General features: G+C 40.4%; 5 protein-coding genes and 1 long non-coding RNA gene across 8 annotated transcripts in view; 4 read left to right on the top strand and 2 right to left on the bottom strand.

Annotated features, from left to right (window-relative positions):
• Positions 1 to 3,502: 3,502 nt before the first annotated feature.
• Positions 3,503 to 9,804, bottom strand: hscb (HscB mitochondrial iron-sulfur cluster cochaperone). Its single transcript, XM_058071216.2, has 6 exons — positions 9,332 to 9,804; positions 9,141 to 9,237; positions 4,797 to 4,886; positions 4,554 to 4,698; positions 3,881 to 3,928; positions 3,503 to 3,717 (listed from the first exon to the last, which is right to left on the bottom strand). Exons 1-6 carry the CDS (start codon positions 9,685 to 9,687, stop codon positions 3,623 to 3,625), a joined length of 831 nt encoding a protein of 276 aa, XP_057927199.2. The 5' UTR covers positions 9,688 to 9,804; the 3' UTR covers positions 3,503 to 3,622.
• Positions 9,805 to 10,377: 573 nt separating this feature from the next.
• On the top strand, positions 10,378 to 17,729 carry LOC131128407 (volume-regulated anion channel subunit LRRC8A). Its single transcript, XM_058071215.2, has 3 exons — positions 10,378 to 10,497; positions 12,310 to 14,428; positions 15,318 to 17,729. The coding sequence occupies exons 2-3, from the start codon at positions 12,317 to 12,319 to the stop codon at positions 15,591 to 15,593; spliced, it is 2,388 nt and encodes a 795-aa protein (XP_057927198.2). The 5' UTR covers positions 10,378 to 10,497; positions 12,310 to 12,316; the 3' UTR covers positions 15,594 to 17,729.
• ppil3 (peptidylprolyl isomerase (cyclophilin)-like 3) lies at positions 10,414 to 22,356 on the top strand. Of its 3 annotated transcripts, none has more exons than XM_058071218.2 (6): positions 10,414 to 10,497; positions 20,959 to 21,033; positions 21,383 to 21,476; positions 21,561 to 21,628; positions 21,697 to 21,815; positions 21,892 to 22,352. In XM_058071218.2, the coding sequence occupies exons 1-6, from the start codon at positions 10,414 to 10,416 to the stop codon at positions 22,016 to 22,018; spliced, it is 567 nt and encodes a 188-aa protein (XP_057927201.1). In that variant the 3' UTR covers positions 22,019 to 22,352. The 3 variants fall into 3 exon arrangements, with proteins under 3 accessions (XP_057927201.1, XP_078645791.1, XP_057927200.2); XM_078789665.1 differs by lacking the exon at positions 10,414 to 10,497 and adding an exon at positions 20,691 to 20,755 and having other exon boundaries at positions 21,697 to 21,819; positions 21,878 to 22,356; XM_058071217.2 differs by lacking the exon at positions 10,414 to 10,497 and adding an exon at positions 20,691 to 20,755 and having other exon boundaries at positions 21,892 to 22,351.
• On the top strand, positions 17,930 to 19,905 carry LOC131126628 (uncharacterized). Its single transcript, XR_013627189.1, has 4 exons — positions 17,930 to 18,052; positions 18,597 to 18,672; positions 19,152 to 19,280; positions 19,710 to 19,905. It is a non-coding gene; the product is annotated as an uncharacterized LOC131126628 (long non-coding RNA).
• Positions 22,357 to 23,270: 914 nt separating the features above from the next.
• On the top strand, positions 23,271 to 27,166 carry LOC131128273 (3-oxoacyl-[acyl-carrier-protein] reductase FabG). The gene is made up of 8 exons (XM_058070968.2): positions 23,271 to 23,399; positions 24,492 to 24,665; positions 24,743 to 24,921; positions 25,002 to 25,095; positions 26,024 to 26,093; positions 26,179 to 26,215; positions 26,289 to 26,352; positions 26,644 to 27,166. Exons 1-8 carry the CDS (start codon positions 23,376 to 23,378, stop codon positions 26,800 to 26,802), a joined length of 801 nt encoding a protein of 266 aa, XP_057926951.2. The 5' UTR covers positions 23,271 to 23,375; the 3' UTR covers positions 26,803 to 27,166.
• The window catches only part of LOC131128272 (uncharacterized), a 54,046-nt gene continuing 52,966 nt past the window's right edge, over positions 26,908 to 27,987 (bottom strand). The window contains exon 61 of the mRNA XM_078789666.1: positions 26,908 to 27,951. Coding sequence (XP_078645792.1) covers positions 27,805 to 27,951 — 147 coding nt within the window. The 3' untranslated portion in view covers positions 26,908 to 27,804. The remainder of the gene's footprint in view (positions 27,952 to 27,987) is intronic.

A 27,987-nucleotide genomic window follows, 5' to 3' on the forward strand; every position in this document is an offset into this window, starting at 1 on the left:
TAGGAGACCACAGTTCAGTTCCACTCTCGGCCGTCTCTGTGTAGAGTTTGCATGTTCTCCCCGTGCATGCGTGGGTTTTCTCCGGGTACTCCCGGTTTCGTCCCACATTCCAAATACCTGCTAGGTTAATTGGCGACTCCAAATTGTCCATAGGTATGAATGTGAGTGTGAATGGTTGTTTGTCTATATGTGCCCTGTGATTGGCTGGCGACCAGTCCAGGGTGTACCCCGCCTCTCGCCCGAAGACAGCTGGGATAGGCTCCAGCAACCCCACGACCCTTGTGAGGAAAAAGCGGTAGAAAAAGAATGAAGGAATGAATGTCCATTCCCATTGGTCTGAAAAATTATGCGGTGTGAAGAGACATTTGCACAGTCTTTAAGTTTTGCTATCCAATCCTAAATTGCATCAAACAATCAAAAGGATTTCAAACATTCACTGCTGTATATTGCTCAGTTTGACTGAAAGGCAATGGCATGTCTTCTTTGGGGGATGAGAGCAACATAAAAACATGGACTGCAGCTGGGAGGGAAACCCGATAATGGTAGATTATAATGACTGGACTTCCAGGCGTGACATCAGTACACACAGCATGCAGGTGGGTGTGTGGACTGATGGCACCAGCTGAGTGGCGAGGAACTTAATGATCTTAATGATATGTCACTGGGTGTGCTGTAACCATCACTGATGATCCAGATGGAATTCTAAGCATCAAAGTATATAATGAGGAATAACTATGATGGGTTTATGTCAAAGGCATTGCTACTGTCTTGAGTGGTTCACTCGCAGGCTTAATGCTATTATGATCATCTTGTATGGCAAAGGAACACATTAGTCTCAATATGTTAAGTCCATATTATTCAGTGCTATTACGACGTGCACCATTAATGAAGCTACTGGAAACAACTTTAAGCACCAAGCTACAAGTGCATAAAAATTGTTGTGTAGTCATTATTTAAGTTATACTGTAAAGCCATTTAGCTTGGATAAGGTCATTTCCTCACTTCATGATGCAGGTTCCTACTCAGTATTTGTTCTAAGTTGCTGATCTTTTTTTCATTAATACAGATGAAATGAGAGTTGCAAGGAAGTGGGATTGGAGAGACTATAAATTTGTAATCTAGGAAATCCAATTTTCAGAGTTCCGAGATTATTTGATCATTTCTGATTCAAAAATTGAAAAAAAGCATTTATTAAAGACAAATAGACACAATTGGATGGATGTAGGGCGGCACAGCGGTCGAGTGGTTAGCGCGCAGACCTCACAGCTAGGAGACCAGGGTTCAGTTCCATCTCTGTGTGGAGTTTGCATGTTCTCCCCGTGTATGCGTGGGTTTTCTCCGGGTACTCCGGTTTCGTCCCACATTCCAAAAACATGCTAGGTTAATTGGCGACTCCAAATTGTCCATAGGTATGAATGTGAGTGTGAATGGTTGTTTGTCTATATGTGCCCTGTGATTGGCTGGCGACCAGTCCAGGGTGTACCCTGCCTCTCGCCCGAAGACAGCTGGGATAGGCTCCAGCACCTCCTGCGACCCTGGTGAGGAAAAAGCGGTAGAAAATGAATGAATGAATGGATGGATGTATTTGCCAAAAGTGAAAAGGGACTTTGGGCTTGTAAATAACATCCCCCAAAAAATATTAGCAAGAACTAGTGTTATGCTAAGAGTCCATCGAATCCACCGCCATCCACCACTCGGCCTGTTGCCATGTTGCCGTTATTCGGTGCCACAGCGAGCCACTTCACGCCAATCACGTAATCTTTGGCGTAAACTGGCACCAGCCTAGTGTACTCCTAGCATCCTTGGTGCAATTTGGCTCACGCCATTACATTCCAGTGGATTCCAATAGGCGGATTGTTTGTGACATTTGGTTCCACTTGGTGGACACTTTGTGCCAAATGCAAGTGGCGCAACAAGGATTTCAAACATTTTGAAATTTTCTTGCCGCCAAACTAAATTTTTGCCGCCGTTACGGGTCACCACGAGCCAGTTGGGAGGCAGTTAGAGCCAATGCATGGCACCTTATTGGCGAGACGAGGCGCCACAGCAAATTGCATTGGTGCGAACTGGCACTGGCCCAGTGGACTCTTAGCATTAGGGCTAAACGTGGAAGTCAAAACATTACAAGAATAATAATTTTTTTTTTTCTTTTTTATCCCAAAACATGTGAATCGTAAAAAGGACAGGCTGACTTCCGGTCCCTGGTCATCCAGATTGGGAACGTAGGGCAGTATGATTTCCGCAGAATTGCAGATGGAATTGGCCACTATACTGTTAAACACGCAATCTTGTGGAAATTAACATAATGTGGATGAAATGCGGTCATGGTGCGAAGGAACCTTTGTGTGGGGAAGTATTTTCCTGGCCAACTGCTCAATCGAATCTCATCATAAACACGAACCCAACGTATCCCGAACTAATGGTGGACCTCATTACAATTAGGGTTAGAGGTTAGGGTTAAGGACAAGCAGAAGTAGATGGATGACTCCTCAAACAGGCGTGTGTACTACACTGTAATCTAAATAAACAAAATTGTGATGCAGACCCATGAAGCTACATCGTAATCACATGTATGTACAAGTCACGTTGCCAAGCCCTTCATCCAAGTCAATTTCCCAAGCTGACTACAGAGTGAGTTCTTCACTTACGTGTCTTTCAAACTCAATTTTCAAATAGTTCTGGGAGATGGCAGCGGCCTCGGTGTTGGTCAATCACATTTTCTCATTAATTTAAAGACGCCGGGGATGACTTCTGATTACCACATGAATAATAAATGGTTCCTGGTGGGTGGGGAGAGTCCCTATTAAATTCATTGTCCTGCCATGTGTGTAAAGGGATCCCGCGATCCAACAATGAAAAAGCCCAAACAGCTTCAGACACACATGACAATGTTGTTGCAAACTTAATCATCTGGTCAGGATGTGTTACAGCTGAATGTTACAGCAACCTGTGCTGCATCCTAACAGGATTTAGACTAAAAATGTGTGTAAAATGTGCTGCACAGGACGTTGTGTGGCAAATACCACATGATCACATGATATAATGTTTCTAGTCCTTCATCAGATTAGGCAACAGTCCTTGTATTAGCCACTTTGGTGCAATTTAAACCCCAATTTGCACAGTAATTACAGGTTATGAACATTCTTCTACAAAAGTGTATCAATTTTCATTATGATGCACATTTTATATGGCGGAAATCACACAGATCTGTGGCTCATCCAGTAATCGTCATTCAGCAGGTCTTCCTGATTATCATAGTGTTAATGCCACATACGAAGCTGCCATGAATTATTCAAAAGGTTGTCTGCCGCAATAAAGGACTTCCCACTGGCCTCATATGAAGTCTGTACAGCATGTACAATGCTGAGGCTGCACAGGTGTACTGTCTCCACCTAAAGGAAACCTGAGGAACTGACGTTAAATCCTGTTAATAGCCATAGAGACTCCAAATAGCATTTCAATGAGACGTAATTACAGATTTTTGTTATTTAATGAATGGAGATGTTGCTCAGGAATAAGGTATAACATATAAAGTCATGGTATACCGTATTTATTAAAACCTCAGTTCAGTTCCATCATGATGCTTCAGTGAAGTGGCTGAAAACATAAAGTGACAAAGAAATTACATAAAGTCAGAAAGTTTCTCCTTAACTTTCTCCTCGATGTTTGAGAAGTATTTCATTTGGGCAAGCAATGCTTTGGCAGCTTGGAGCTCTCCTGCCAGAAAAAAAAAGGAAGCGAGAGACAGAGCACAAAAAGGTTGGTTCAACTGGTGACTCATTCAGCCACTCAAAGCTTCATCATAGATTACAAAACTAGCACGCACTGAGTGGGAGGATTGTGGAGGAGGAGGTTTCAAAAGGACTTCTTGATGTCTTACCTGCACGGAGGGCGGCGTCTATCTTCTCTGTCAAACCTAAAAGTTTCCCTGAAAGCAAGGAGGATGCGACAAGTTCAACGTCTGCACATGTTCATGAAATGGACCAATTATTTTCTAGCAAACCACAGATTGCATCAGAGTGTGTCTGCATATGGAGCAAGTACAACACAGGAGATGCAGAAGAAAACTTTGAATGGTGTTGAGGTGCACGCAATTTGGAATTTGAACTAAATTTTGGAGAAAAATGTTCTAATGTTCAGCAAAAATCCATAGATTTACCTAGTGCATGAAAGATCTCAGCAAATACTTCAGCTCCGTAAGGATCTTGAATGATTAACTTCACAAGTCTATATTGCTTTTTCTTTGGCTTTTTGTACAACCAATCTGGTTATGCAAATTCGCACCATTTTGTTCCATAATACAATGTTTTAGCAATTATTTCTGGCATGACATTGCTGTGTATGCAAAATGGCTGAATAACACATTTTCAAGTGCACTGATGTTTTGTTTTTTAATTTTATGGTCCTGCTTGTCGATTTGGGGCTGTCAAGGGTCTGTGCCTGAGCTGCCCTAGCAGACAGCTATAATGCATTATCTGTACAAATTGAGGATCAAAGATCATGTCTCCATGAGAGACTCAATAAACTGTGCAGACACGGAGTAATTTGTTTACCTTTTGTGTCTCGACTGATCTTATCGGCTTCTTCTGGGGTCCGTGCCTCTTCCAGTGCTTCATTGATCTCCATCAGCTCCATCAGAAATTCAGCATCCGCCCCAGAATCTGTGCCCTCGTCGATGCGCATCCCCTTCAGCTCCAACTGGAACACGAGACAATGAGGGTGTGTCTTTACACTCGACAGTGACATGACAACATACCGACATCTTTCAGACAGATGATCAGGGAGTTTGAACACACCATATAAAGGCCGCGACTCAAAGGCTTCAGCAGTGTCTTGTAGGCTTTGTTGACAAGGGCTGACTGATGTTCTGAATACTCCTGTTCTTCCTGAAAAAGAACATTTCAAGTCTAATCTTAGCCCATCACTATTCACACATACAGTAATAGAGATGATGTGTCTGTATATTTACATTGTAGTTACAGAGGAACCTCCTACAGCCACCACAATCCTTGCATGCTGAATTTCAGCATTGTGTTCTTTCATGGCAAAACCACACAGTTGTACTTTGTACGGTATTTTCATTTTAAATCAAATCCAAATCAACGTCTTTTTATTGGATTTATGTGAATTTAGTACGGAAAAAAACATTTAAAAATATTTTCTGAACATTTACTGTAAAATCAGTAGTACTAATACACATCATACCGTAGCTTATTACATTTACTGTAATAAAAGAACATTCATTCATTCATTTTCTACCGCTTTTTCTCACGAAGGTCGCGGGGGTTCCTGGAGCCTATCCCAGCTGTTTTCGGGCGAGAGGCGGGGTACACCCTGAACTGGTCGCCAGCCAATCACAGGGCACATATAGACAAACAACCATTCACACTCACATTCATACCTATGGACAATTTGGAGTCGCCAATTAACCTAGCATGTTTTTGGAATGTGGGAGGAAACCGGAGTACCCGGAGAAATGCACGGGGAGAACATGCAAACTCCACACAGAGATGGCAGAGGGTGGAATTGAACCCTGGTCTCCTAGCTGTGAGGTCTGCGCGCTAACCACTCGACTGCCGTGATAAAAGAACATGTTCCAATGTATTTACTGCACTATGGTAAAACTCATACATTGCATGTCCATTTCCAGTTCTTTGGTCATCATCACTTTCCTCCTCTTAGCCATCAAGAGAACCCTTTTGCAGTGTCATTAAAAAACAAAACAAAAAAGCCAAAGAAAATGCTGACTATTTTTGTGTAGAAATCCTTCAGACAGAAAATAACACTTCTAAAATGTTTACAATTTGCCAGCCAGGTTTATATAAAAGCAAGTCGTAACCATTAGGAGAGTGAAGTCGAGGTATTCTTTTGAAATGCACGGTGAAAAGTATGCAGAGGCACTAAAACAAGACAGAATGGAAAATATGTTGTTGGCAGGTGTGTGTGCGTTTTGCAGGTGTATGCAGTCTGTCAGTTCTTTGTGAAAATCAATAGTCTCACCATTGGGCCGGTCGTGTTGAGCTGTTTCTGTAATAACAACCGATGCAGTAGATGGCTGCCTTGTATAAGTAATGCCTGTTCTATATGCCAATGCAGACCCCTGAGGTTGGAAGATATCTAATTTAAAAAAATGGCCAGAGGGGCGTATGAATAAAATAACCCAAACAATACCGCTGAGGCTAAGCGTAAAGAAACCATTTCAGTTTCCTCGTCTTTTCTTTGCAGATTGGGACTATGTTGTGTGCATTGTTCTTTTCTGTCCCAGCGTAGACGATAAATGATGTGCAAAGCAACACACCTCTGCTCCTTCTCTTGCTCACGATGCCTATTCTGCTACACTCAAGCACTTTCCCTTTAATGATCCACAAGGGCACATTTGGTTGTCTATTTACCATTTTGCAGAAAAAAAACAAAAACAAAAAAACACATTTAAACATTTTAACTGCTCGGGACTCTGGGGCAGAGCGTATTTCTTTCAGTGACATTTTTGAGCTCGCTATTGGGATTTGCTTTTACATCCCCGCCAGCTGTCGCTGCATTGTAAGTAAGACGAGGAGTTTGAGCTTTTCCTTTCAGTCCACTGTTTGTACATTAGATGGTACTGAGTTTAGCACAAAAAGTTATTCTACCATTCATTTTTTTTTTTAAGAAACAAGAAAAAATAATCAAAAATATACAAGTAGAAAGCCTTTTCAAATAGACCTGCCTTAATTTCTGGTGTGTAAGGCGCTACTTTTTCCTTAAGCTTTGAACTCTGCCGATTATACAGCAACACGGCTAATTATGGCACGGCTAACTAGGTTCTAATCTCGTGACATCACCTATATTTCAGAACTATGAATAGTCCTTCAAATTCTGTGGCTCTGAGAAGCCCATCACGAGCTAGGGAAATACTCTATATGTGTCATCTTATAAATAACTCTAACATCATCACACAGGAACTTAACACTCAAAACGTAGCTATACGTATATATATGACATATATGATATATAACAAACAACAGCTATTTTAACTTCTACCCATAATGCATTACTCCCAGCGGAGCAGTTCCTTGGACAACGGCCATGGGTAACCAGCAGCCGTGCACTAGAGGGAAAACCTGTTGACTTTTTAAAGTCACTTTAAAATTCCTATTATTCTTTGTTTATACCACATTATGCAAGCTGCGGGATCACTGCAGGCATATAAGAAACAGCCGTCGCTAGCATTCTAGGATATTGAGCTAACTAGTTAGTCTCTACAATTTACTTATTCTAAACTTAAAGTATTTCAAACAAAGTGGGGAAGAAGGAAGCAAAAAAAGCTTACCACTTCCACACCAGATGAGCAAGGTTTTTTCCCCCACTCAATCTATCTACAGCTTCACTTTATCATGATTCTTCCAAATTATGTTAATTAATAAATCGTGCTGATTTGTGGTTGGTCAAAACACCCAACGCCGCTTCCTGTCCACACATCCAAAACACATTTTATGTCTTATATGAATTATTTTCTCTGATAGATCTACTGTATTGTGTAATATGAGAGTAAGTAAAGGTGACAATATAGGCGTTATTTCATGTCCACGGGGCTATAATAATGTCAAAACACATGTTTAGAAGGTCAGAAACTGCGTTTCTATGCTCTAACTATGAAAATATTCTATTTTTAAAGAAGGAATCCCACTTCTTGAAAACTCACTTATGGTCGGAATAAGCAAATGATTACTGTATATCATATCCCCTCATTACAGTTTTTAACTTGTATGCAACTCATTCCAAATGGCTAGTTACCATTACCAATAACAGTTTAAAAGAACAGACTATATTTTAAAAATATATATATACAAATTAAACTGCATAAAAATTGTCATGGGTTTCATTCAGCCCCATTAAATGGCTGTTCATGGCTGTCACTTACCAAAGTCTGGTACACACACACACCCACACAGTCAGTCTCAGAGAGGCAGTTTGCAATAGATTCAAATGTTGGTGGGCTCCAGGCAGCTGGAGGAACCCAGCTGCATACAGTCCCTGTATTACAGGCCGAGTGTTTAGGGATTAGGCCTTAGAGAAAAAAAGAAAAATGAGCTGCAGTCCTCCTTCTGCTATGTCATGTTTGTGTGTTTGGTGCATCCACTGTGACAGGATAAAAGCGTGCATGTACATACTGGACAATAAAGAGGGTCATGACAAACAGATGTAAATCTTAAACTTACTCATAATACTGTACTGTTATTATAATTACCGGTATTGTCACAAACAATTAATCAAATCTGATTTTTATAGAAAAAATTTCATTCCCGCCTCTTAGCTGCAATCCCTTTAAGAATGCATGGATGGACCTTTCCGCTCCCCAAAATCACAGCAAAGAGGGCGAGGAAGAGGAATTTCCCTGACACCAAAAATTCACGGTACAGCCATAGCTATTTGTAGTTTCACTGTTCAACCCGTTGGGTTTCGTGTGTACACATGATAACAGATTTTGCATAAATGTAGGCCCACGCCTCTCGCCCACAGACAGCTGGGATAGGCTCCAGCATACCCGCTGCCCTAATGAGGATAAGCGGCATAGAAAACGGATGGATGGATGTACGCATTTATGGATTAATCCCATACTTTGCGTGGGAATGTTCTTACGCATGCTAGGCACCTACATCTCTGCAGTGGTTTCCTTCGCAAGATATCAGAAAGAGGCATAAATGCAGATTGCTCTTTTCCAAAGTCAAAGCTGATGTGTGTGACTATCCTGTTTTGCCTGAAACACAAAGATAGTAGGTATGTTTTCATGGATGACTCAAGAAATTAAAAATAGTCACATTTGAGAGGCTGAAATCAGGATATTTAAAGTACATTTTTAAATAAAACGATTAATCGATTACAAAAATAGTTGTCTTTTAATTGGATAATCGATTCATCAATTAATCGTTGCAGCTCTAATATATACCCCTCTGATGATGTCAATTAACACTGAGCATCACTATCTTTGTAATTGGATCATGTATTGAATATCACCAGATAAACAATAATCACACAAACTTCATTGCTAGCCTCACTGAGCATTTTGTGTGGTAAGTGCCCAGCAAGGCATCAGATAAAATACATAAATAGAAAATACATATAGAAAGAATATGCTCTGATTTATGCACTCATAAGCCTACCACAGATTTCTGGCTGAAATTGTCTGGATGCAGGGAGCGTTGGAGCAGCAAGTATCTTTTCTGCAGTGCTTTAATGTCCAGTGCAAATGTGAAGTCACTAAAAAAAGAAAGAATACATGTTAGTATTTTGCTATTTGTTTGCAAAAGTAGATGATATGCCATGTATAGGATTAAGGTGGAAAGATGCTCACCAGGCCATGATCTTGAAAAAAGATACGCCTTCTTCAGGCGGCTGTACTACATTGCATGACGAGCAGAAGAATGCAGGTGATTTGTCAAGAGGTACTTTACACCTCCAGCAGTTCAGTTTAATTTCCCCCGTGCAGTAACTTCTCAGTGATGTCACTTTATTGAAGTAGCAAATCCGCTGTGTTTTCATTCCAGAGAGTGCAAAGTTCGTCTTCTTGATCCATGTGTCCTTCGTTGCTGGGTTCATAGCCATACAGTGGGCGGAACATGTAACAGCTCCGAAACGACTTGTCATGATCCACCTTGCGTTCACCAATTTACAATAAGAGCCCATTCTCAAAAAGTTAAATGGCATCATTTCAGAAATTAAAACACCATTCTTGAAGATAGTTTTCCATCAAAACGACACACACTACATCACGAGGAAGTGATTTCTTCTTCTACGCTTAATACACACGCTAGTGCCATCTAACGGCAGTGGACTGAACTGTCTCGAAGGTGCTGGGATTTGGAAAACAGTGGCTATTGCTATTAGCCGCTAGCGAAAACAGAACGCAACTAATAGGCAACTATATGCTTCCCGTGGCGCTGGATTTAAATATACGTATTCAAAAACAGTAAGTCGACAATTCGAAGTGTTTTCACACATCTTGTCATTACGATTAACCGGGTGCAAGGACGCAAGTCCCGATGACACAAAGAGCCGGGTGGTAAACATGTAGCTTGTTAGCTCACTAGCTCAGACCACCCAGGCGAAAGATGGTCGTTCTAATGAGCTCGTGGACAGTATTTTTGTTATGTGTATGCTTCGTGTCTATTTATAGTAATATAAGTATTGAAGGACTGGATTATTGTTTGTTTCGCTAAACCTTCCATGCTAACAGTTACCGACGATTTCGGATGGATTGTCCTACTCCACACGCACCCGTTAAGAGGTTCAATCACATACTGCCTCACATACTACATGCTAAACTTTATTTACTTCATCTTCATTTAATAGCATGTGTCAATCAATGTCAGATAAGTAAAATGGCTATTCGTTTCCCAGTTTTCAACCCCATGGCAACGAGAGGGGCTATGGTCCATGAGCACTCATGGACGCACAGAAAGTGGCTTGTCCACCAGCAACAACAACAAGCACTGGAGCCCAGATAACACAGTGAAACCGGTGAGTTATATTATGGCCAAGCTCATGATTTTTATGACACTGCAATGTGACGGCGGTCTGAAGTTGTGCCAGTATAAATCTGCTTGGCTGGCCCCAGGAGCAGACTTGACGTCCCCGTTTTAGTTTCCTAACAAAGTACATGCTGTGATGAATGCCGGCGCCTGACTCTTATTGTCTAAGGGTAGGTGTGTTGAGGAGGTGAGGGAAAAGGTGACAGTAGAGTATTCCTGAGAGACAACTGGTTGGAGACAGTACTTTCTATAAAGTAAACAGGATCTTCTCCTGAAGGTCGAGGGAGGCGCTTCTCAAGGCCCCCACAGACAATACTCTGGGTATTATTAACGGAAATGGCTAAGAATAGAGGGCTCGCGAGCAAAGTGGCTTGTCTGGCCCTCGTGTTGTTTGGGTTAAATGTGCCAAAACGGAACAGCATCTTTAGAGTCCCTTCTCAAGCTTGCATGCTGGGCGTGCCGCACACACGCTAGTCGAGAAGTTGGTTCAAATGGTTTCATCTGGCGTTGATGCACAACATCGACAAAAGATGTGTAAGTACAATAAATTATCATATTTTAATTTTAAGTTCAGATGTTACAGCATTCACGTGTGTGTGTGTGTCTGTGTGTGTGCTGAGGCATGTATAGGATTGAATTGACAAAACAATTGATTGAAATGCAGAGACACCGAGGATTCAGTCCCAACTAGTTTGGGATAGAACAGTATGATGTCAGCTATGTCAGTTTATACGTCCATCATTCACTGAATTCAAGTCAAATGCCCATATATATATATATATATATATATATATAATGTATGTGTCTGTGTGTAATTTATCAAAGTAATTTTTTTATATCCCCACTGCCAGATACAAATTATGATTTACATTTTCTGTATTGAAGGCTAAACACAGTTTAAAACTAATTAAACCGTTGCCACCATAAAACCTCATAAACTTCCATAAAAAATATTTTCATCCAAATGTCAAATTAAGTTAATAGCCAGCCATCTGTTCGGTAATTTTAGCAGTTTTGTGGACTGTGAGGCCTGTTTCTCCTCAAAAACCTTCAATGTGAATTCTTAAAGAAAAATAATAATAATTCTAAAGTGCACACTTCGGGGCATTTGAATTTTGAGGTACATTTTATGCTCTAAATTGTCCACAGGTGTGAATGGCTGTCTATATGTGCCTTGTGATTGGCTCTGGCATACCTCCGCGACCCTAGTGGAGACAAGCGGCATTGAAAATGGATGGGTGGATTGTAATGCATGTTCTGTTATCCACTTTTCTACAGTATGTTGTTTATGCTGCATTATCCTGCTCAATACGACATTGGCTTGGGAAAAGGAGTTTGCCAAACAAAAAAAAACAGATTCCTCCCATAATCGATCAAGGAAATTCCATTTCTGGTAGTGCTGTGGTGTCTGGCTGTGTCTCTCTTGTTCATGTCCATCAGCACCACAAGTGATAGATGTCGAACTGGGATATTTTTTGTTTGGTTTCTTGGTAGGGAAAAATGCCATTATGCAAATCAATGTGATTGAAGACTCAACAAAAATACAGAAAATTACACTTCATATTTAATTGACTGATTTTAGGCTGGAAAGCTGTTATGACACCACATTTAAGAGATTAATTGGTCCTGTTAAAACAATAGCATCCTGGCCATTAAGTCTATGAATTAACCTTCTGGTGCATTCAAATGTTTTTTTAGTTTGGAGTGATGCATCGGCATGTAAAAGTTGTGTTGTGTGGCAAATACTGAATTAGCAGTCAGGTGGATTTCATTGTACTGAAATATGTGCTTTTTCTCTCAGATAAACCATGATCCCCATCACTGAACTGCGGTACTTTGTGGACACACAGCCAGCCTACCGTATCCTGAAACCATGGTGGGACGTGTTCACCGATTACATCTCGATCGTAATGCTCATGATCTCTGTGTTTGGGGGGACCCTGCAAGTCACCCAGGACAAGATGATATGCTTGCCGTGCAAATGGGTGGTGGATCAAACTTGCAAGAAGAACTTAAATTCCACGTTTACGTCATCTTTTTCATGGGAGCCCAAAGGAATCCAGTATGATTTGGACCGACACCAGTACAACTATGTAGATGCTGTGTGTTATGAGACAAGGTTGCACTGGTTTGCCAAGTATTTCCCTTACCTGGTGTTACTACACACACTTATTTTCCTAGCCTGTAGCAACTTTTGGTTCAAGTTTCCTCGGACGAGCTCCAAACTAGAGCACTTTGTGTCCATCTTACTGAAGTGCTTTGACTCACCATGGACCACTAGAGCTCTGTCGGAGACGGTAGTTGAAGAGAGTGATCCAAAACCAATGAAAATGAACGGCTCGATGGAGCACAAGGAGTCCGTCATCAGTGAAGATGTGGAAGCGAGTGTTCCTATGCTCCAGAGGACAAAGACGCGGCTTGAGCAGGGAATTGTAGATCGAACAGAAACAGGAGTTTTGGACAAGAAAGAAGGCGAGCAGGCAAAAGCGCTCTTTGAAAAGGTGAAAAAGTTCCGAATACACGTGGAAGAAGGAGACATTGTGTACAGACTGTACATCCGCCAGACTATTATCAAGGTCATCAAATTCATTTTGATAATATGCTATACAGGGTATTACGTGAATGACATCAAGTTCAGCGTCGACTGTAATGTCGATATAGAGAGTCTGACGGGTTACAGTGTTTATCGCTGTGCTCATCCATTGGCTACACTTTTTAAAATCTTGGCCTGTTTCTACATTAGCTTAGTGGTGGTTTATGGATTGATCTGCATGTACACCCTGTGCTGGATGCTGCGACGCTCCCTCAAAAAGTATTCCTTCGAGTCGATACGAGAAGAGAGCAGCTACAGCGACATACCCGATGTTAAGAATGACTTTGCATTCATGTTGCACATGATAGATCAGTATGATCCTCTTTACTCCAAGCGCTTTGCCGTGTTTCTTTCGGAAGTAAGTGAAAATAAACTGAGGCAGCTCAACCTCAACAACGAGTGGACTCTAGACAAGCTCAGGCAGAGGATAACCAAGAACTCACAGGAGAAGCTAGAGCTGCACCTTTTCATGCTCAGCGGCATTCCGGACACAGTATTTGATCTGATGGAGCTGGAGGTTCTCAAACTGGAGCTTATACCAGATGTGACTATCCCGCCGATCATTGCTCAGCTCGTCAACCTGCGAGAGATGTGGCTTTACCACACGCCGGCTAAGATTGAGGCTCCAGCGTTGGCTTTCTTGAGAGAGAATTTGAAGTCACTTCACATCAAATTCACAGACATCAAAGAGATTCCTTTGTGGATTTACAGTTTGAAGAATCTTAGTGAGCTCCATCTAACCGGGAATCTGAGCGCTGAGAACAACCGCTACATTGTCATCGACGGGCTGCGGGAACTCAAGAGACTCAAGGTGCTTCGTCTAAAGAGCAATCTCACCAAGCTGCCTCAGGTGGTGACTGACGTTGGCATGCATCTCCAGAAGCTGTCCGTTAACAATGAAGGTACCAAACTCATGGTGCTCAACAGTCTGAAGAAAATGGTCAATCTGACCGAACTGGAGCTGATTCGCTGTGATCTCGAGCGAATACCACACTCCATCTTCAGCCTGCACAACTTGCAGGAGATTGACTTGAAGGACAACAACCTAAAGACCATTGAGGAGATCATCAGTTTCCAGCACCTTCACAGGCTTGTCTGCCTTAAACTCTGGTATAATCAGATCGCCTACATTCCCATTCAGATCGGCACGCTGATCAACTTGGAGAAACTGTACCTGAACAGAAACAAAATCGAGAAGATTCCCGGACAGTTGTTTTATTGCCGCAAGCTTCGCTTCCTGGACCTGAGCCATAACAACTTAACCAATATCCCGGCTGACATTGGCTCCCTGCAGAACCTTCAGTACCTCGCAGTGACCGCCAATAGAGTAAGTAACTGACCAGTTACTGTCCGATTTAAACCCAGTTTGCACCGGGTCTTTCAGTTCTGTTCCATGTGGCAGAGTTCAGGGCTAACTGGAAGCAAATATACTGACCTCATAAAGTCATCCGCTTATCCTCATGAGGGTCGCGGGGGTGCTGGAGCCTACCCCAGCTGTCTTAGGGCGAGAGGCGGGGTACGCCCTGGACTGGTTGCCAGCCAATCACAGGGCACATATAGACAAACAACCATTCATACTCACATTCATACCTTTGGACAATTTGGAGTCGCCAATTCATCTAGCATGTTTTTGGAATGTAGGAGGAAACCGGAGTACCCGGAGAAAACCCACGCATGCACAGGGAGAACATGCAAACCCCACACAGAGATGGCCGAGAGTGGAATTGAACTCGAGTCTCCTAGCTGTATGCACGCTAACCACTAGGACACCGTGCAGCCCTATAAAGTGCATTTTACTGTAAAAATAAAAGCGTACATGTCTTGTTCAAAATGATAGCTAAAAATTATTTGATTTAGATAAAAGACAAGGATGATAAAAACTGGATTTTACAACGGTGTTATTGTCTTTACCGAGATTAACTTGTATGGTAACCAATCCAGGGTGTACCCCGCCTCTCACCTGAAGACAGCTGGGATATGCTCCAGTACACCCCGTGACCCCAATGTGGATTTTTGGCATAGAAAATGGATGAATAGATGATGGGCATTAATACTTTATTGTTGTAAGGTGATTACTCTGTCGCACAGGTTACTTTCCTCAAACAATTGTACGATGTCTAGTCTGATACATTATGGTGGTGCATTTCTACTTTTGTTATCTTTCTAATCTTTCTCATTTCTCTATCTCTTCCCCTCCCAACCACTTTAAAATGAAGATTGAGAGCCTGCCCAATGAGTTGTTCCAGTGCAAGAAACTGCGCACATTGAACCTGGGAAACAACTGCTTGCAGTCTCTGCCATCACGCTTTGGAGAGCTGACCGGGCTGACGCAACTCGAGCTGAGAGGCAACCGTATGGAGTGTCTTCCTGTGGAGCTGGCCGAGTGTCGGCAGCTTAAGAGGACTGGTCTCGTTGTGGAGGAGGACCTCTTTAACACCCTGCCGACTGAGGTCAAAGAACAGTTGTGGAGAACGGACAAAGAACAGATTTGAACCCGGCTGTGAGTTAATCAATACTCGCTAACTTGCAACCTGTCATAGGAGGAAGGAGGAACCAACCCCGACCACCTCATGCGCTGAGATGGCATGGTGTCATGTTGAGCCAGTATGGACGGGGAACGATTCCCCAGTTTGGCAGAGTTTTGTTTTCACTAGCTCACAGCTTCCCCTTTTTTTTTTTAAAGGTTGGCCACAGACTCACTAATGAGGCTTTTTAGCAATAATAAGATAACACTTTAATAATCCCAAAGGGAACTTGGACAAGCGGTGCCATTGTGATGTTTGTTTACATGTTATGCATCTCAATGATGGACAATGTAAGTAAGTATGCAACATGATAGGCCAACAGAGTGAAGATAAAATGGGCAGTTTTTATAATTCAATAGCACTAAAGTGGGACGTTCTTATTTTTTCTTGGAAGTATCATGTCAGGGAATCAAAGAGATGCCAAGATGACTCTACATGGTCCTTTTATTGTTATTTCCTAATTGCATTAAAAAAAAGATGGACAAAGAGCAGATCATTTTAAGGACATTATCAAGCAGATCACAATATTTGAACATTAAGCTCATTATATCACGTTATATGTTGAATATACTTACAAACGTATACAGTCATATTGACAATCATTTAAGTTGACAAAATACTGTCTTGTGTCAATTCCATGTCACCTGTCTATACTGTTGTTTGTTTTCCCATTGAGAGCACCATTAGTTCCCTCTGAGGGCCTTTGAGCTTAAAATAATTTAGAAAAATGTTTGTATCATCCAAAGTAATTAATATATGAGAAAATGTGTTTGAGTGCATGATGACAAGTCCTCTGAAAGAGTCTATGTGCAGTAATAGGTAGGGGCATGGTCTAATTCCTGGGTTTTTTTTGGAAAAAATCGGAGTAGAATATCACTGTTTAAAAAAAAATATGTAACAGAGCAAGTCAGAACATCCAAATGAACACATTTTTGTGAGGGGATAAAGTTGTGTCATAGTACATGTTCACCTGAAACACACAATTGGTGTGAGCTCAAGAATTGGACTTGTTTTTAAACAGCGGAGGCGTTAAAAACTTACCACACCACAGATTCATCAACTGACCAAAAAAAGGGTGATTAGGTATGTTAATATTTGACCAGTTTGCCTTAACTACAGGTCACTCCTTCTGTTTTGCTATTTGTAATGTTGCTGTTTTAATTTTTGACTGTGGCGTCTGATACTTTTTATATTTGACCACCTATTGAAGCTTGTGTGGAAGACTACTTGGCCTCAAATAATCATGGCTGAAACAGAACAAAGTTTTTGTGTATTTGTTTTTTTTTTTTGTGCAGCATTGATCAATCAATTAGAGCTAACTGGAAGGATGTGCTTGAGTTTTGTTGATGTGTGTGTTCCTTTTATTGTTAGATAGAAACTTAAGAGCTGTTATTACTCAAGAGTATGCTTAGATATTTGTTAATGTAATAGTTTTTGGTAATGAGAGAGTTTGAGGTGTGTGAAATGAAAAATCGCTAGGAGTTCAAATTTTGTACAAATAAAAAAATCTGACGCTTGTCGAATGACTTTAATGAAAGATTAAAATGAAATTATGCAATAATACAAAAAAGGGTGACTTCAAGTCTATCTTCTGTTTCCATTTGGTGCATCTCGAGTAATGCAGAATTTTAATTTTTGTATTTTTTTTTCCCCTGGGTAACCTTTTTCTGTGCAGTTAAAATCAGGACAAGCAACATGCAGTGACAGGATTACAGCACAAATATCCAACTAAAATGTCAAATTGTGGTATTTATAAGTACAATAATATAAAGGGCAATAGTCAAGTACATTTATAATGCTTTTGGTATAGTCTTGATCCCGCTGACTTTAAATAAAATGCTACTATTGGGCAAAAGAAAAACAGAACTCACTTCAACTTAACCAATTTAAGACTTGCTTAGCCAATTTAAAATGTCTAATACCAACAGTGATGAATTTAGATTTTTGATGAATGATGAGGCAGGAGTATTAGAGTTCCCTCCCAGAATTTTTTCAATGCACTGTTCCAATAAAGTGCACACAAAAAGGAAATGAAATAAAATGCTTGAATTACCTTAATTTGTACACAATTACTTAAACCTTGCTTTATTGCTACCTTGATCGTGTAGCTTATTTTAAATTCTACACTCTTAAAAATGCTGGGTTATTTTTTTGACCCAATCGCTGGGTTGAGCCTGTTGGGTCATTTAATTGGGTTATTTTTATTGAGTTGGGTATTCTGAGAACCCAATTCGCTGGGTTATCTCAGTTGGGTGCTGAGTTATTTGCTGCTGGGTTGTGATTTCCATTATATTATGCTGGGTTATTTTGGACAACCCAGAGCGTTGGGTAGAATTTTGGACACGCGCAACAAAGCCCCGCCCACAAACTTACTTCGTTCGGACCCCACATTTCATCTGAGGAGACCAATTTCAGCACGGAGCAAGGTTTGTTACATTCCCACTATAGTTTTACCGTATAAATGACTTTATATTATTATATAACGCTTCATAAACGTGTTAAAATGTAAGTTCGTGAAGCACTGTTGAGTACTAGCTTGAGGAATCGATCGGTAACCTTAGCAAACTTCCATTCCCTCCAAAAGTGGCAAGCGAACACATTCGCTGGCGAGCTATGTAGGAACCAAACTATGTTGTTGAAATTACAAGAGACATGTGTGATAGTTATGAGGACAACGTCAGTTATCTCGTCAATTTGCCATTTTATGTGATATCAAGTTAAAGAATCTCGTGAATTAATACGAGCGTGCTGATGAACCGGTGTTTTTTTAAGCTAGACTGCTGCATGCTAGCGGGCTTCCGTTAGCCACCGATAGTCCACTGTATACTAATCAGTTTGAACTAGTTTGGGCGCGAATTCGACGACAGTTTTGTAAGTCGCATATAAATGTCGAAAATACTTTTGGACTACTGAATCTTATTTCATTTCATGGTATGTTTGTTCTTATGCACCCTCTTTGTGATGTTTCAGTTCGCTGAAAAGTATCTATGGATGAGTTTGTCAGTTCCAAATTGACTGAGTGGCAGCTACCGGGGCTGATTGAAAGGTAAGTCATCTTCATGCCTTCATTTTATAGGTATTGTTTTACAGTAGCTACTGTGCCTACTATATGTTCTACACATAAGAAATGGCGGTGGGTCAGTCACTGTTGCTTGTACCAATACCCAAATTTTTAACAGGGTGATCCATCTTGTGATTCCAATATATATTGCTGTTATATCAGCCTGCGAGTCAAAGTTTGCTCACCACTGCTCGAGACAATGATGACAAACCCTCTATGGTACACATTAGGATCCCAATTGGTAAAAAAAAAATGTTTGGGGTGTGTTTTTGTGTTTTAATATAGACCAAGTAAACATAATCGAGACATTTTCTCAATATTATTTTAGGGTTGATTGCAATACGACAACACTGAACAGTAGTGGAACATATTGAAAACAGTTTTATCTAAAATTGTAATATATTATAATATTTAAAACTCATGTTCTCAACAATCTGGTAATGACACCCATAATTGTCCTACAGATGCCAGGGGAGAAGTTGCCCATGACGTTGCTGCCCATCCTGCTCCCTCCGCCTGTGTTTAAAAAGGGCAGGAAATTGGCCCGGGCGAGTATTCAGGAGGTGAAGAGAGCCTTCATCGATGTTAAGCTGGTAAGTAATTTACCTTTCAACAGAAATTTAAAATGTAAATGAATTGTGAAATGACTCCAGTTGTTCTTTTACACAGTTGTAAAGCAGGACTCTTTTTATGAGGAGCGACTTGAAAAGATTGTATTTCGTGGACTGTGTGACAGCGTAACATTTGGCTGTTTCTCATTTCATGAAGCACTATTCTTACAAGTTGTAACTTGGTGTAAGTTGTTACTCCATAGTGATGTGTGACGTATAAACCACAGACCAAACATTAGACTGGCCAAACCCCCTGAATAAATTGTTGAACACGCCATTGACTTTACAGGTGTCACACTTCTCCCCGTAGATTTTATATTGAAATAGCTTCAGTAGAGAGCTGATGACAATTGCTCTGCACTGCTAGAAATACTTACAAAATACTTACCTTTTTTTCTTTTCTCATCATAGGTCGGAGCTAACATGGTGGAATACTTGCAGCAGGCACAATCGCCTACCCATTTGTGCTGCTGCTCACAGAGCCTCTTGTTCTATGTATATATCACTCTCTCATAGCTGTCCCCCTCACCCGTTCTTAAAATGTAATTTTTTTGGACATAATTTGTTCATATGTGAAGGAAATGTTGTGAGTTGTTATATTTGTATGTTCTGGAAATGTTGAATTTTAATAAATATGTTATTGTTACATTGGTGTCATTGTAATATATTATTAATAATATTAGCATACAATAAAAATAAATAAATTATATATATATATATATATATATATATATATATATGGTATATTGGCAACCCAACTTGTTGGGTTGAAATAACCCAGCCGTGTAGTAAATATGAACCCAGCGTTGGGTCATATGAACAACCCAATGTACAACCCAATTGTTGGGTTAAGAGAACCAACCCAACTTGTTGGGTTAAAATAACCCAACGCGAGTTTGGTCCTATATTTAACCAGCGTTGGGTTGGGAAACAACCCAGATTGGGTTGTTTTTAACCCAGCATTTTTAAGAGTGTACATTAAAGCAATATAGTAATTGTTAATTTCACTTCTTGTTTTTTTATGTTTTTTAATTTTTAATATTTCTACATTTTTGTGTTTCCTGCTTTTTTAATATAATTTCTTCACTTTCTAATGTGTATCTTATATTTTTTATTTCTTTAACGTTTGGGACGCTACTCAGGAATCCAACAGACACTCAATCGCCTTTCATTTCATTACTATAATTCTCTTTAGTATACCTACAACTTTTTCTCTGCTGGTTAGATGTGTTTTTGTGAAGTGTACGTGTGTGCGTGATACAGTACAACGGATAAAAAATAAACTTATTTCATTGATAAAATATCTAAAAGCCTGTGTTTTTGAATGTGTACTCTTGGACTATAACATGCTTATTTATCTTGAAACAGTAGTTTCACCGGAACCGACTTTGGAAACGAAGCTTGTATTCCCACGGACATATTTCACGGACGTACTCATCGTCACTGCGTTTGAAATGGTAACTTGCTGAAATGTAACAATGCAACTAAGTAGCTAATGAAAGCTATCGATTATAAAACAAAAAATATTTATAATTTCATTTTCAGCTGTGGTTAAGATATTTACAAGTCATTTACGTTGTTGTTTATGATTTGGCTCGAGTGACTCATTATCGCTGTTTCTCGAAGTAGTGCATGTCTAACGTTGTTATTATTTCTGCAGGCTGTTACTCTTCACACAGATTTAGGAGACGTCAAGATTGAATTATTTTGTGAACGTGCACCGAAATCATGCGAGGTGAGCAAAAGTCTTTACACACGGTTACCTGGAATTGCATCCTTTATTTTACGGCGACATAAGGGTACTGTGGACGGTTTCTGACGCATTCACGACACTTTTTCTTCATTTACGTCGCGTGAGATTACAGTATCGCATATTCTGATAATAATGCTCAGATATTATTGCAACAATATATTTATTATTGCGCTGCATGACACTGACAACTACAGGTAAATGTAAAAATGGCAGCACAGCAAAAGAAAGACAATGGAATCACTATAATTTAACACTGAATTTAAGCGTTTGCAGTAGATTAAACAGTATGTTTCTTGACTAAATGCATATGTTCATTGTTTTATTTTTAAAGAACTTCCTCGCTCTGTGTGCCAGTGGCTTCTATAAAGGCTGCATCTTCCACCGCAACATTAAAGGCTTCATGGTGCAAACTGGAGACCCAACGGGTAGATGATTACATTTAGTTACAGTTTATCGTCCCATACTCTGCGTTATTCATTTTCTCTGTGTCTTTATATTAAATCTCATAGGCACTGGCAAAGGAGGGACAAGTATATGGGGACGCAAGTTTGAAGATGAGTTCAGCGAACATTTAAAGGTGTGTGGGACTCTTTCTAATTTTCCGCTGCTTTGCATGTGTAAAAAGTTACTCTTTGCCTGTTTCAGCATAATGTTAGAGGAGTGGTCTCCATGGCAAACAATGGTCCCAACACAAACGGATCTCAGTTTTTCTTCACCTATGCCAAACAGCCACATTTGGACATGAAGTACACTGTGTTTGGAAAGTATGTAGAGTACATAATATCAGTACATCATGTTATAGCTGTTTCTTTATCTTAAATGTCAGTCATTCAATTTTAGGATCATCGATGGCTTGGAATCGCTGGATGAGCTGGAGAAACTTCCTGTGCACGAAAAGACATTCCGACCATTGACTGAAACTCGGATTAAAGATGTAACCATTCATGCCAACCCTTTTGCTGGATAGCTTGCATATTTGAGCAAAAAAAATAAACAAAACAGGGAGATGATGTTGTTCAATTATAAACAAAATAGCAAAGTGGTATTCTCCACATTCGTTTATATTGATAAACTCTGTACATTTGAAAAGTTTTGTACTGAATAAAATGTTGGTCATTAAGCTGCCTTTTTTTTAAATTAAATTACACAATTTCACTTCATTATTCTGCAAAAATATTTAACATTTTAACCCTTTAAAATAAATTAGTGCAAGACTTGAGAAAAAATATACATTATATTCATAACCATGGTATAGCAGTAGTATAGTGAACTGTAGTTATAGTTAATTATGGGATTTTCATCATTGTTGCAGGCTATTTTCAGCATAAATATTTTGGTGTCATCGATGCAGTAGAGAATAGGCTTGATTAAAAAAAAATCCCAATGTCAATAAACTTTAAAATAAATGGGATTGTGCATAAACAGTATTGTTGTTTGCCTTTATCTCAGATATTAGAAACAATGTCCACGCGCAGCATGAGACAACATATTAAAAAAATTATTCTAGTACTGTACTATTTATCTGTAAAGACGTGTGTAACTCATACACAATCTAATAAGTCAATACAAAAATTATACAATCATATCTTGTGAGGGCTGTTTTCCTGATAAAACATTCGTAAATTATGTATTTAATAAAATAATTAGGTGCACAAACACGTACATAATGTGGATAATGAGTATATTTTCTGGCTGTTGAGGGTTATACTGTATTACATCCCAAACAGGAAAAAAATCATGACATCACGTCTGACGTCACGCAATGTAATCCAATCAGAGCTCGATGCTGAGCTACACCCGGTGTCTTATCCTGACTAGTTGTGTGCGATACCGCTAGGTTTGGTATCGATCCAATACAAAATAAATACATGCCCAGGATTGCTGATATTGATGCCAAACCTTTTTTAAAAATAATCTAAATCTGAATGAATTTTTAGGACCTTTTTGTGATTTTCCTTTGAGATTATTAATCAGTTAAAATTCAGGAAATAATTTCGTCAGAGTTTATATGTAAATATAAAATACTTTATTAAAGTTTGTATTCGGAAATAACACAAAATCACTTTTCTTAAATAAACAAAGCCTACAAAATGATCTCTCCACAACAACAGGTTGCATATTGAATGAAACCGCTGCCGGTGGGCAGGAAAGCAATTTATTTATCGATATTTTTACATTGACATCGAGCGTATTGATACCAAGGCTAGGATATCGACACTTGGATCGATCCGCCGACCACTAGCCTTGACAAAGTACTAGGAGAGTAACGTTATCGAATTTGCTGAGGGTAAATCTCACACATTTTACACACACCAATAACGCACATGGCTTCAGGCGATGCTTGTAAAGTAAGTAACTGTTCGCTTCTATGCCTTTTTTTTGGGGGGGGGGGGTTGCCTTTTTGCTTTTCCCAACTCTCCCCGGACAGAACACCCGCATGCCCGATGCTAGGCTTGTAAGAGTTCATGTAAATATACTGAAACGCAAAAGTAGCATACCACTTGTTTGAAATGTAATAAAACTGGAATAGTTCAGTGTTTAACAAGGCAACAAGTGCTATTTGAAGCATTGGCATTTGCAGTACAGCACCGGTCTTTGAATGGATTGTTTCAATGGATTGTTGTAGGATTCAGTTCCACTCCGTCCTCAGTGTCTGAAGCAGTTCTATTTTGATACTGGAGTATCAAAGTGGTGCTAGTTTTGAAAGTGAATTGCTAAAAACAAAACAACTTTTCAGTCCATTTTACTCTACTTTTGACCAAATAATTGCTTACATTCAATATTACATTCAATATTTGAAGTCTTCAGCTTTTCTTAGTCTTCAGCTTTTAACTCCAGTGTTTCCTCAGGGGGGTCCTCCACACTGGGGGGATGTGTCGGGTCTGCTGAGGGTGTGCCATCCTTGGGTCCCTTCGACCCGGCCGGCTGGGGGTTCCTCCCTTTATTGTGGGGGTCCGCCCGACTGTCGAAATAGGGGGGCCCAGGTACTGGTCCCCCGATGGCACGGCTTGCAGCTCCTCCCAGTGTGGACGGCCCCAAAGGTGGCGTTTCCTTGATCCTCAGTGCCATGCCATGTCGCCCTACTGTGTGTGATTGTGTGTGTGTGTGTGTGTGTGTGCCTAGTATGGAGGTTGGGAAGGAGGGGCTTTCTTTTGTTTCTTTGTTTTTTCCTTTTAATTGTGGTAATTGTTTTCATTCTGTACAACACTTTGTGTTGCATGTCTTTGCAGGAAAAGTGCTATACAAATAAAGTTGATTTGATTTGAATCATCATAGCAAATCGTAACATCCATACTTATCAGGTAATGTCTGCTACTGGAAACACATTGGGAGTCACTGTAGTCCAAGTCCTAAAAAGCCCAGTGATAGCACAAACAGTGATGGTCAATGCTACAGACAATCCATGCAGGACATACGTCACTAATGTTGTTGTGTTTCAGGTGTCTTCCTTGAAGGGAAAGGTATGCTTGATCACAGGTGCCAGCTCTGGGATCGGTGCGGGTACGTCTGTACTATTTGCTCAGATGGGAGCGGTTCTTGCTCTCAATGGTAGAGATGTAGAAAATCTGAAGAAAGTCGCCAAAGAGTGCGCGGAGTGTGGTGCAGGAGCTGAGGTATTCATGCACCACTAGTGCTATTACTACCTACATACCCGTTTGATGCATTGTTTCTTTGATTTGTAAATGTGCAGCCCCTGCTTGTACCTGCTGACCTGACTGACGAGGACGCAGTGAAGAAGATGGTGGCAGATGTCATCGCACACTTTCACCGACTGGACGTCCTGGTGAACAACGCTGGTATCTTGGCTTTGGGTGGCATTGAGACATCAGACCTGGCGACGTACGACAAGGTCATGAATATCAACGTCAGGTCTGTATCGTCATGGAGACGTGCCAGTGCTTATTTATATCCAGAACTGGCAGTGAGGCCTAATTGTTCTTGTTTTCTAGATCTGTGTACCATCTGACTCAACTGTGTGTGCCCCACCTGGTTAATACCAAAGGCTCCATCGTCAATGTATCCAGCATCAACGGACAGAGATCGGTGTGGATGTACCCCCATCCTCTTCTATAAACAGTATATCCTCACTACTAGGTACACCTGCACAATCTAATGAAAATGTATTATGGACCTTCATCAAACCAAGCCAAACTGACCTGTCCTCTGCGGCCATATCTGGTTCTTGGAACATGGAATGTTAGTTCTCTGGTGTGGAAGTTGTCTAAGCTTGTATGAGAGATTAAGACAATCAGACCAGACATTGATGGACTCATAGTTTGGGTTCTGGAATCAAAATTACTGGACTTATTAATAGCCGCCTGACTCGATGCCTCCATGTTTGGAGTCATCCCCTGTGAACAAGAGGGAAGCTGAGCGTGAAGCTTCTGGGATGAGATTCGGCACCTCCAAATCCGAGGCTATGGTTCTAAGTCGGAACCCTCCAGGTTGGGAATGATGTCTTGCTCCACGTGGAGGAGTTCACGCCGAGTGGTTAGCATGTTGGCCACACAGTCAGGAGATCGGGAAGACCTTGGGCCTCTCTGTGTGGAGTTTGGATATTCTAGGTACTCCGGTTTCCTCCTCCATTCCAAAAACATGCTAGGTTAATTGGCGACTCCAAATTGTCCATAGGTATGAATGTGAGTGTGAATGGTTGTCCAGGGTGTACCCCGCCTCTCGCCCAATCAGCTCCACCATACCTCCATGAACCTAATGAAGATAAGCGGAATAGAAAATGGATGGAGCTGTACTATTTCTCTACTACTGTAACATATTGTTAATAGTTAAATGAGCACCTATTTGACAGTGTAACCAAAAAAATAGCATTATTGTCTTTTTAAAGGTAGAATTTTAGATACTTGTAACACAGGATTGTGCAAGTGTACCTAATGAAGTATCCGGTCAGCATGTAGTAACTTTATGATTGTAGTTATGAAGCATCCTAACTCACTGCATTCTATTCTCTTTGCAGTTCCCTGGTGTCCTGGCCTATTGTATGTCCAAGTCTGCAATTGACCAATTCACACGCTGTGTCGCTCTGGGTGAGTCAGCGGTTTTATCAAACAATGCACCCAATAAAAAACGAGTACACAAAGAAAAGTTTTTAAAAAATGCTTTTCATTTCAGAACTGGCATCAAAGCAAGTTAGAGTAAACTCTGTGTGGTATGTTTAATAATCTTATGTTAATACAAACTATCAGAGTGGACAGTTGTTGATCTTTATGCTTCTCTTTCAGTCCTGGTGTGATTGTCACAGAAGTGCACAAAAGAGCAGGGCTGAATGAGGATCAATATGCTCAGGTAAATACATAAGTGATATTGTAATTTTGTTGTATTCCCACTTAGGTTGTCAAAAATGCCGCTTAATGGCAATGTCTAAAAAATCAACAGCAGAGCAATTCCAACACCATCAATCATAAATTATGATTAATTAATCTGAAAACTGTGATTCATTTGATTCAGATTAATCATTTGGGCTGACTCGGTGCACGGACCCAATAGTATGGAATTGAATGTAATTCTTAGTCGGATGATCCGTCTTTACTATACTATGCAAATCCATACAGTAATCATTGTTTCTTCTTCTTTCAGTTCCTTGACAAATGCAAGCAGACCCACGCACTGGGCCGACCAGGCACAGTAGACGAGGTGGCCCAAAGTATTGCCTTCCTGGCATCTGACGCAGCCAGTTTCATTACCGGAGTCAACCTTCCCATTGACGGGGGACGCAATGCTATGTGCCCACGATAATTTTTTACATACAAATATTAAAGCACATCCCAGATTCCATAATCATGTTTTTCTTAAATAGCAAACTCATACACAAAATACATGACAAATAATGATTAAGTAGCGTACATTTTTAAAAATATCATTTATTGAACAGAGTTTGGCCAGCCTGTTTATATTGTCTAGTATTTCTTTTAAGTACAGAACACTTGCAGCACCAGGTATCACTTCCTTTTCATACACCGGCCTCAACATTAGGTACAGCTGCTCGATCTAATTAGACCTACTCCACATTTGTGAGGAATCTGAATTTATGAATATAGAAATGTTCCATTTGATGGATATTTAAAAAAAAATTTTATTATTGTGGTTGTACTTTGCAGTGCATGCACAGCATTGTGTGTAAATTACAGGCAAAATATTACAAACTCATCTTTGACAGTGTCACTCAAAGCGTGTCACTCAAATTATCTTTCTGAGTATATTTATAATATCCAGTTAATCTCTCATTGGATTGTATTAGAGTGTGGATGTGTACCCAATGCAGTTGCCAGTGGATGTACTGCACATGGAGCACTGTGAGAGGTGAGTCGCAGTACGAGGTAGTACCTTCACACTTAGGTCTATGTGTGAAGACATCTGAAGCTGGGATCTCTGCACATAGGACCTGAATGAGTGATAGGAGGCACACGGCAACAGCTATTGCACTTTACGTATATTACAACATACAGTACATACACAAATATAAATATTGTATTTATAAATGTACCTTCATTATTTCTGTACAAGAGAGTTTGATGGTCAAAGCCAAAACAATGAAATGTTCATATTATTTCCATCCATGGAATTCAGAGCTTGGATAGCAAACAAGTCTCTTGTGAGGAAACACAGTCATTTTATTCCAAAGGCGGATCAGTGCCAGAAGTCTTCAATATTGCCGCTCTTGTTTCTGCAGTCCAAGCATAATCTTTGGGAGAGTCAATGCAAGTCCCCATAGTCCACAGTCAAAAGCCTCTTAGAGCTCTATAGGAAGCACACTGGTCCAACCTCAAGGTGATAGCGTGATCCAGGCTCTGTGGTTGGCAGGTTGGACACATCCACGATGGGGAGCAGATTTGGCTCCTGAGTATGGAACACAAAATGGGTCTGACGCCAGCGGCCATCTTTAATCTGCAAATCAAAGCAACAATTTATCATCAAAATAGA

Source organism: Doryrhamphus excisus, linkage group LG3, assembly GCF_037039965.1.
Source record: "Doryrhamphus excisus strain RoL-2023G ecotype Guam linkage group LG3, RoL_Dexc_Guam_v1.1, whole genome shotgun sequence".
In the NCBI taxonomy this organism is placed as follows: domain Eukaryota; kingdom Metazoa; phylum Chordata; class Actinopteri; order Syngnathiformes; family Syngnathidae; genus Doryrhamphus; species Doryrhamphus excisus.

What these genes read in the sequence shown, in the direction of transcription:
- hscb (XM_058071216.2), bottom strand. Translation starts at nt 9,687, where the DNA reads ATGATGCCATTTAACTTTTTGAGAATGGGCTCTTATTGTAAATTGGTG. An exon ending in TTTTTCAAGATCATGGCCTG is followed by an intron (nt 9,238 to 9,331) that starts GTGAGCATCTTT and finishes TTCTTTTTTTAG; the next exon opens with TGACTTCACATTTGCACTGG. An exon ending in ATTTCAGCCAGAAATCTGTG is followed by an intron (nt 4,887 to 9,140) that starts GTAGGCTTATGA and finishes GTTCTTTTTCAG; the next exon opens with GAAGAACAGGAGTATTCAGA.
- ppil3 (XM_058071218.2), top strand. Translation starts at nt 10,414, where the DNA reads ATGAGCACTCATGGACGCACAGAAAGTGGCTTGTCCACCAGCAACAAC. An exon ending in GTGCACCGAAATCATGCGAG is followed by an intron (nt 21,034 to 21,382) that starts GTGAGCAAAAGT and finishes TTATTTTTAAAG; the next exon opens with AACTTCCTCGCTCTGTGTGC. An exon ending in AGTTCAGCGAACATTTAAAG is followed by an intron (nt 21,629 to 21,696) that starts GTGTGTGGGACT and finishes TGCCTGTTTCAG; the next exon opens with CATAATGTTAGAGGAGTGGT.
- LOC131128407 (XM_058071215.2), top strand. Translation starts at nt 12,317, where the DNA reads ATGATCCCCATCACTGAACTGCGGTACTTTGTGGACACACAGCCAGCC. An exon ending in TCGCAGTGACCGCCAATAGA is followed by an intron (nt 14,429 to 15,317) that starts GTAAGTAACTGA and finishes TTTAAAATGAAG; the next exon opens with ATTGAGAGCCTGCCCAATGA.
- LOC131128273 (XM_058070968.2), top strand. Translation starts at nt 23,376, where the DNA reads ATGGCTTCAGGCGATGCTTGTAAA. An exon ending in GTCATGAATATCAACGTCAG is followed by an intron (nt 24,922 to 25,001) that starts GTCTGTATCGTC and finishes CTTGTTTTCTAG; the next exon opens with ATCTGTGTACCATCTGACTC. An exon ending in CACACGCTGTGTCGCTCTGG is followed by an intron (nt 26,094 to 26,178) that starts GTGAGTCAGCGG and finishes TTTTCATTTCAG; the next exon opens with AACTGGCATCAAAGCAAGTT.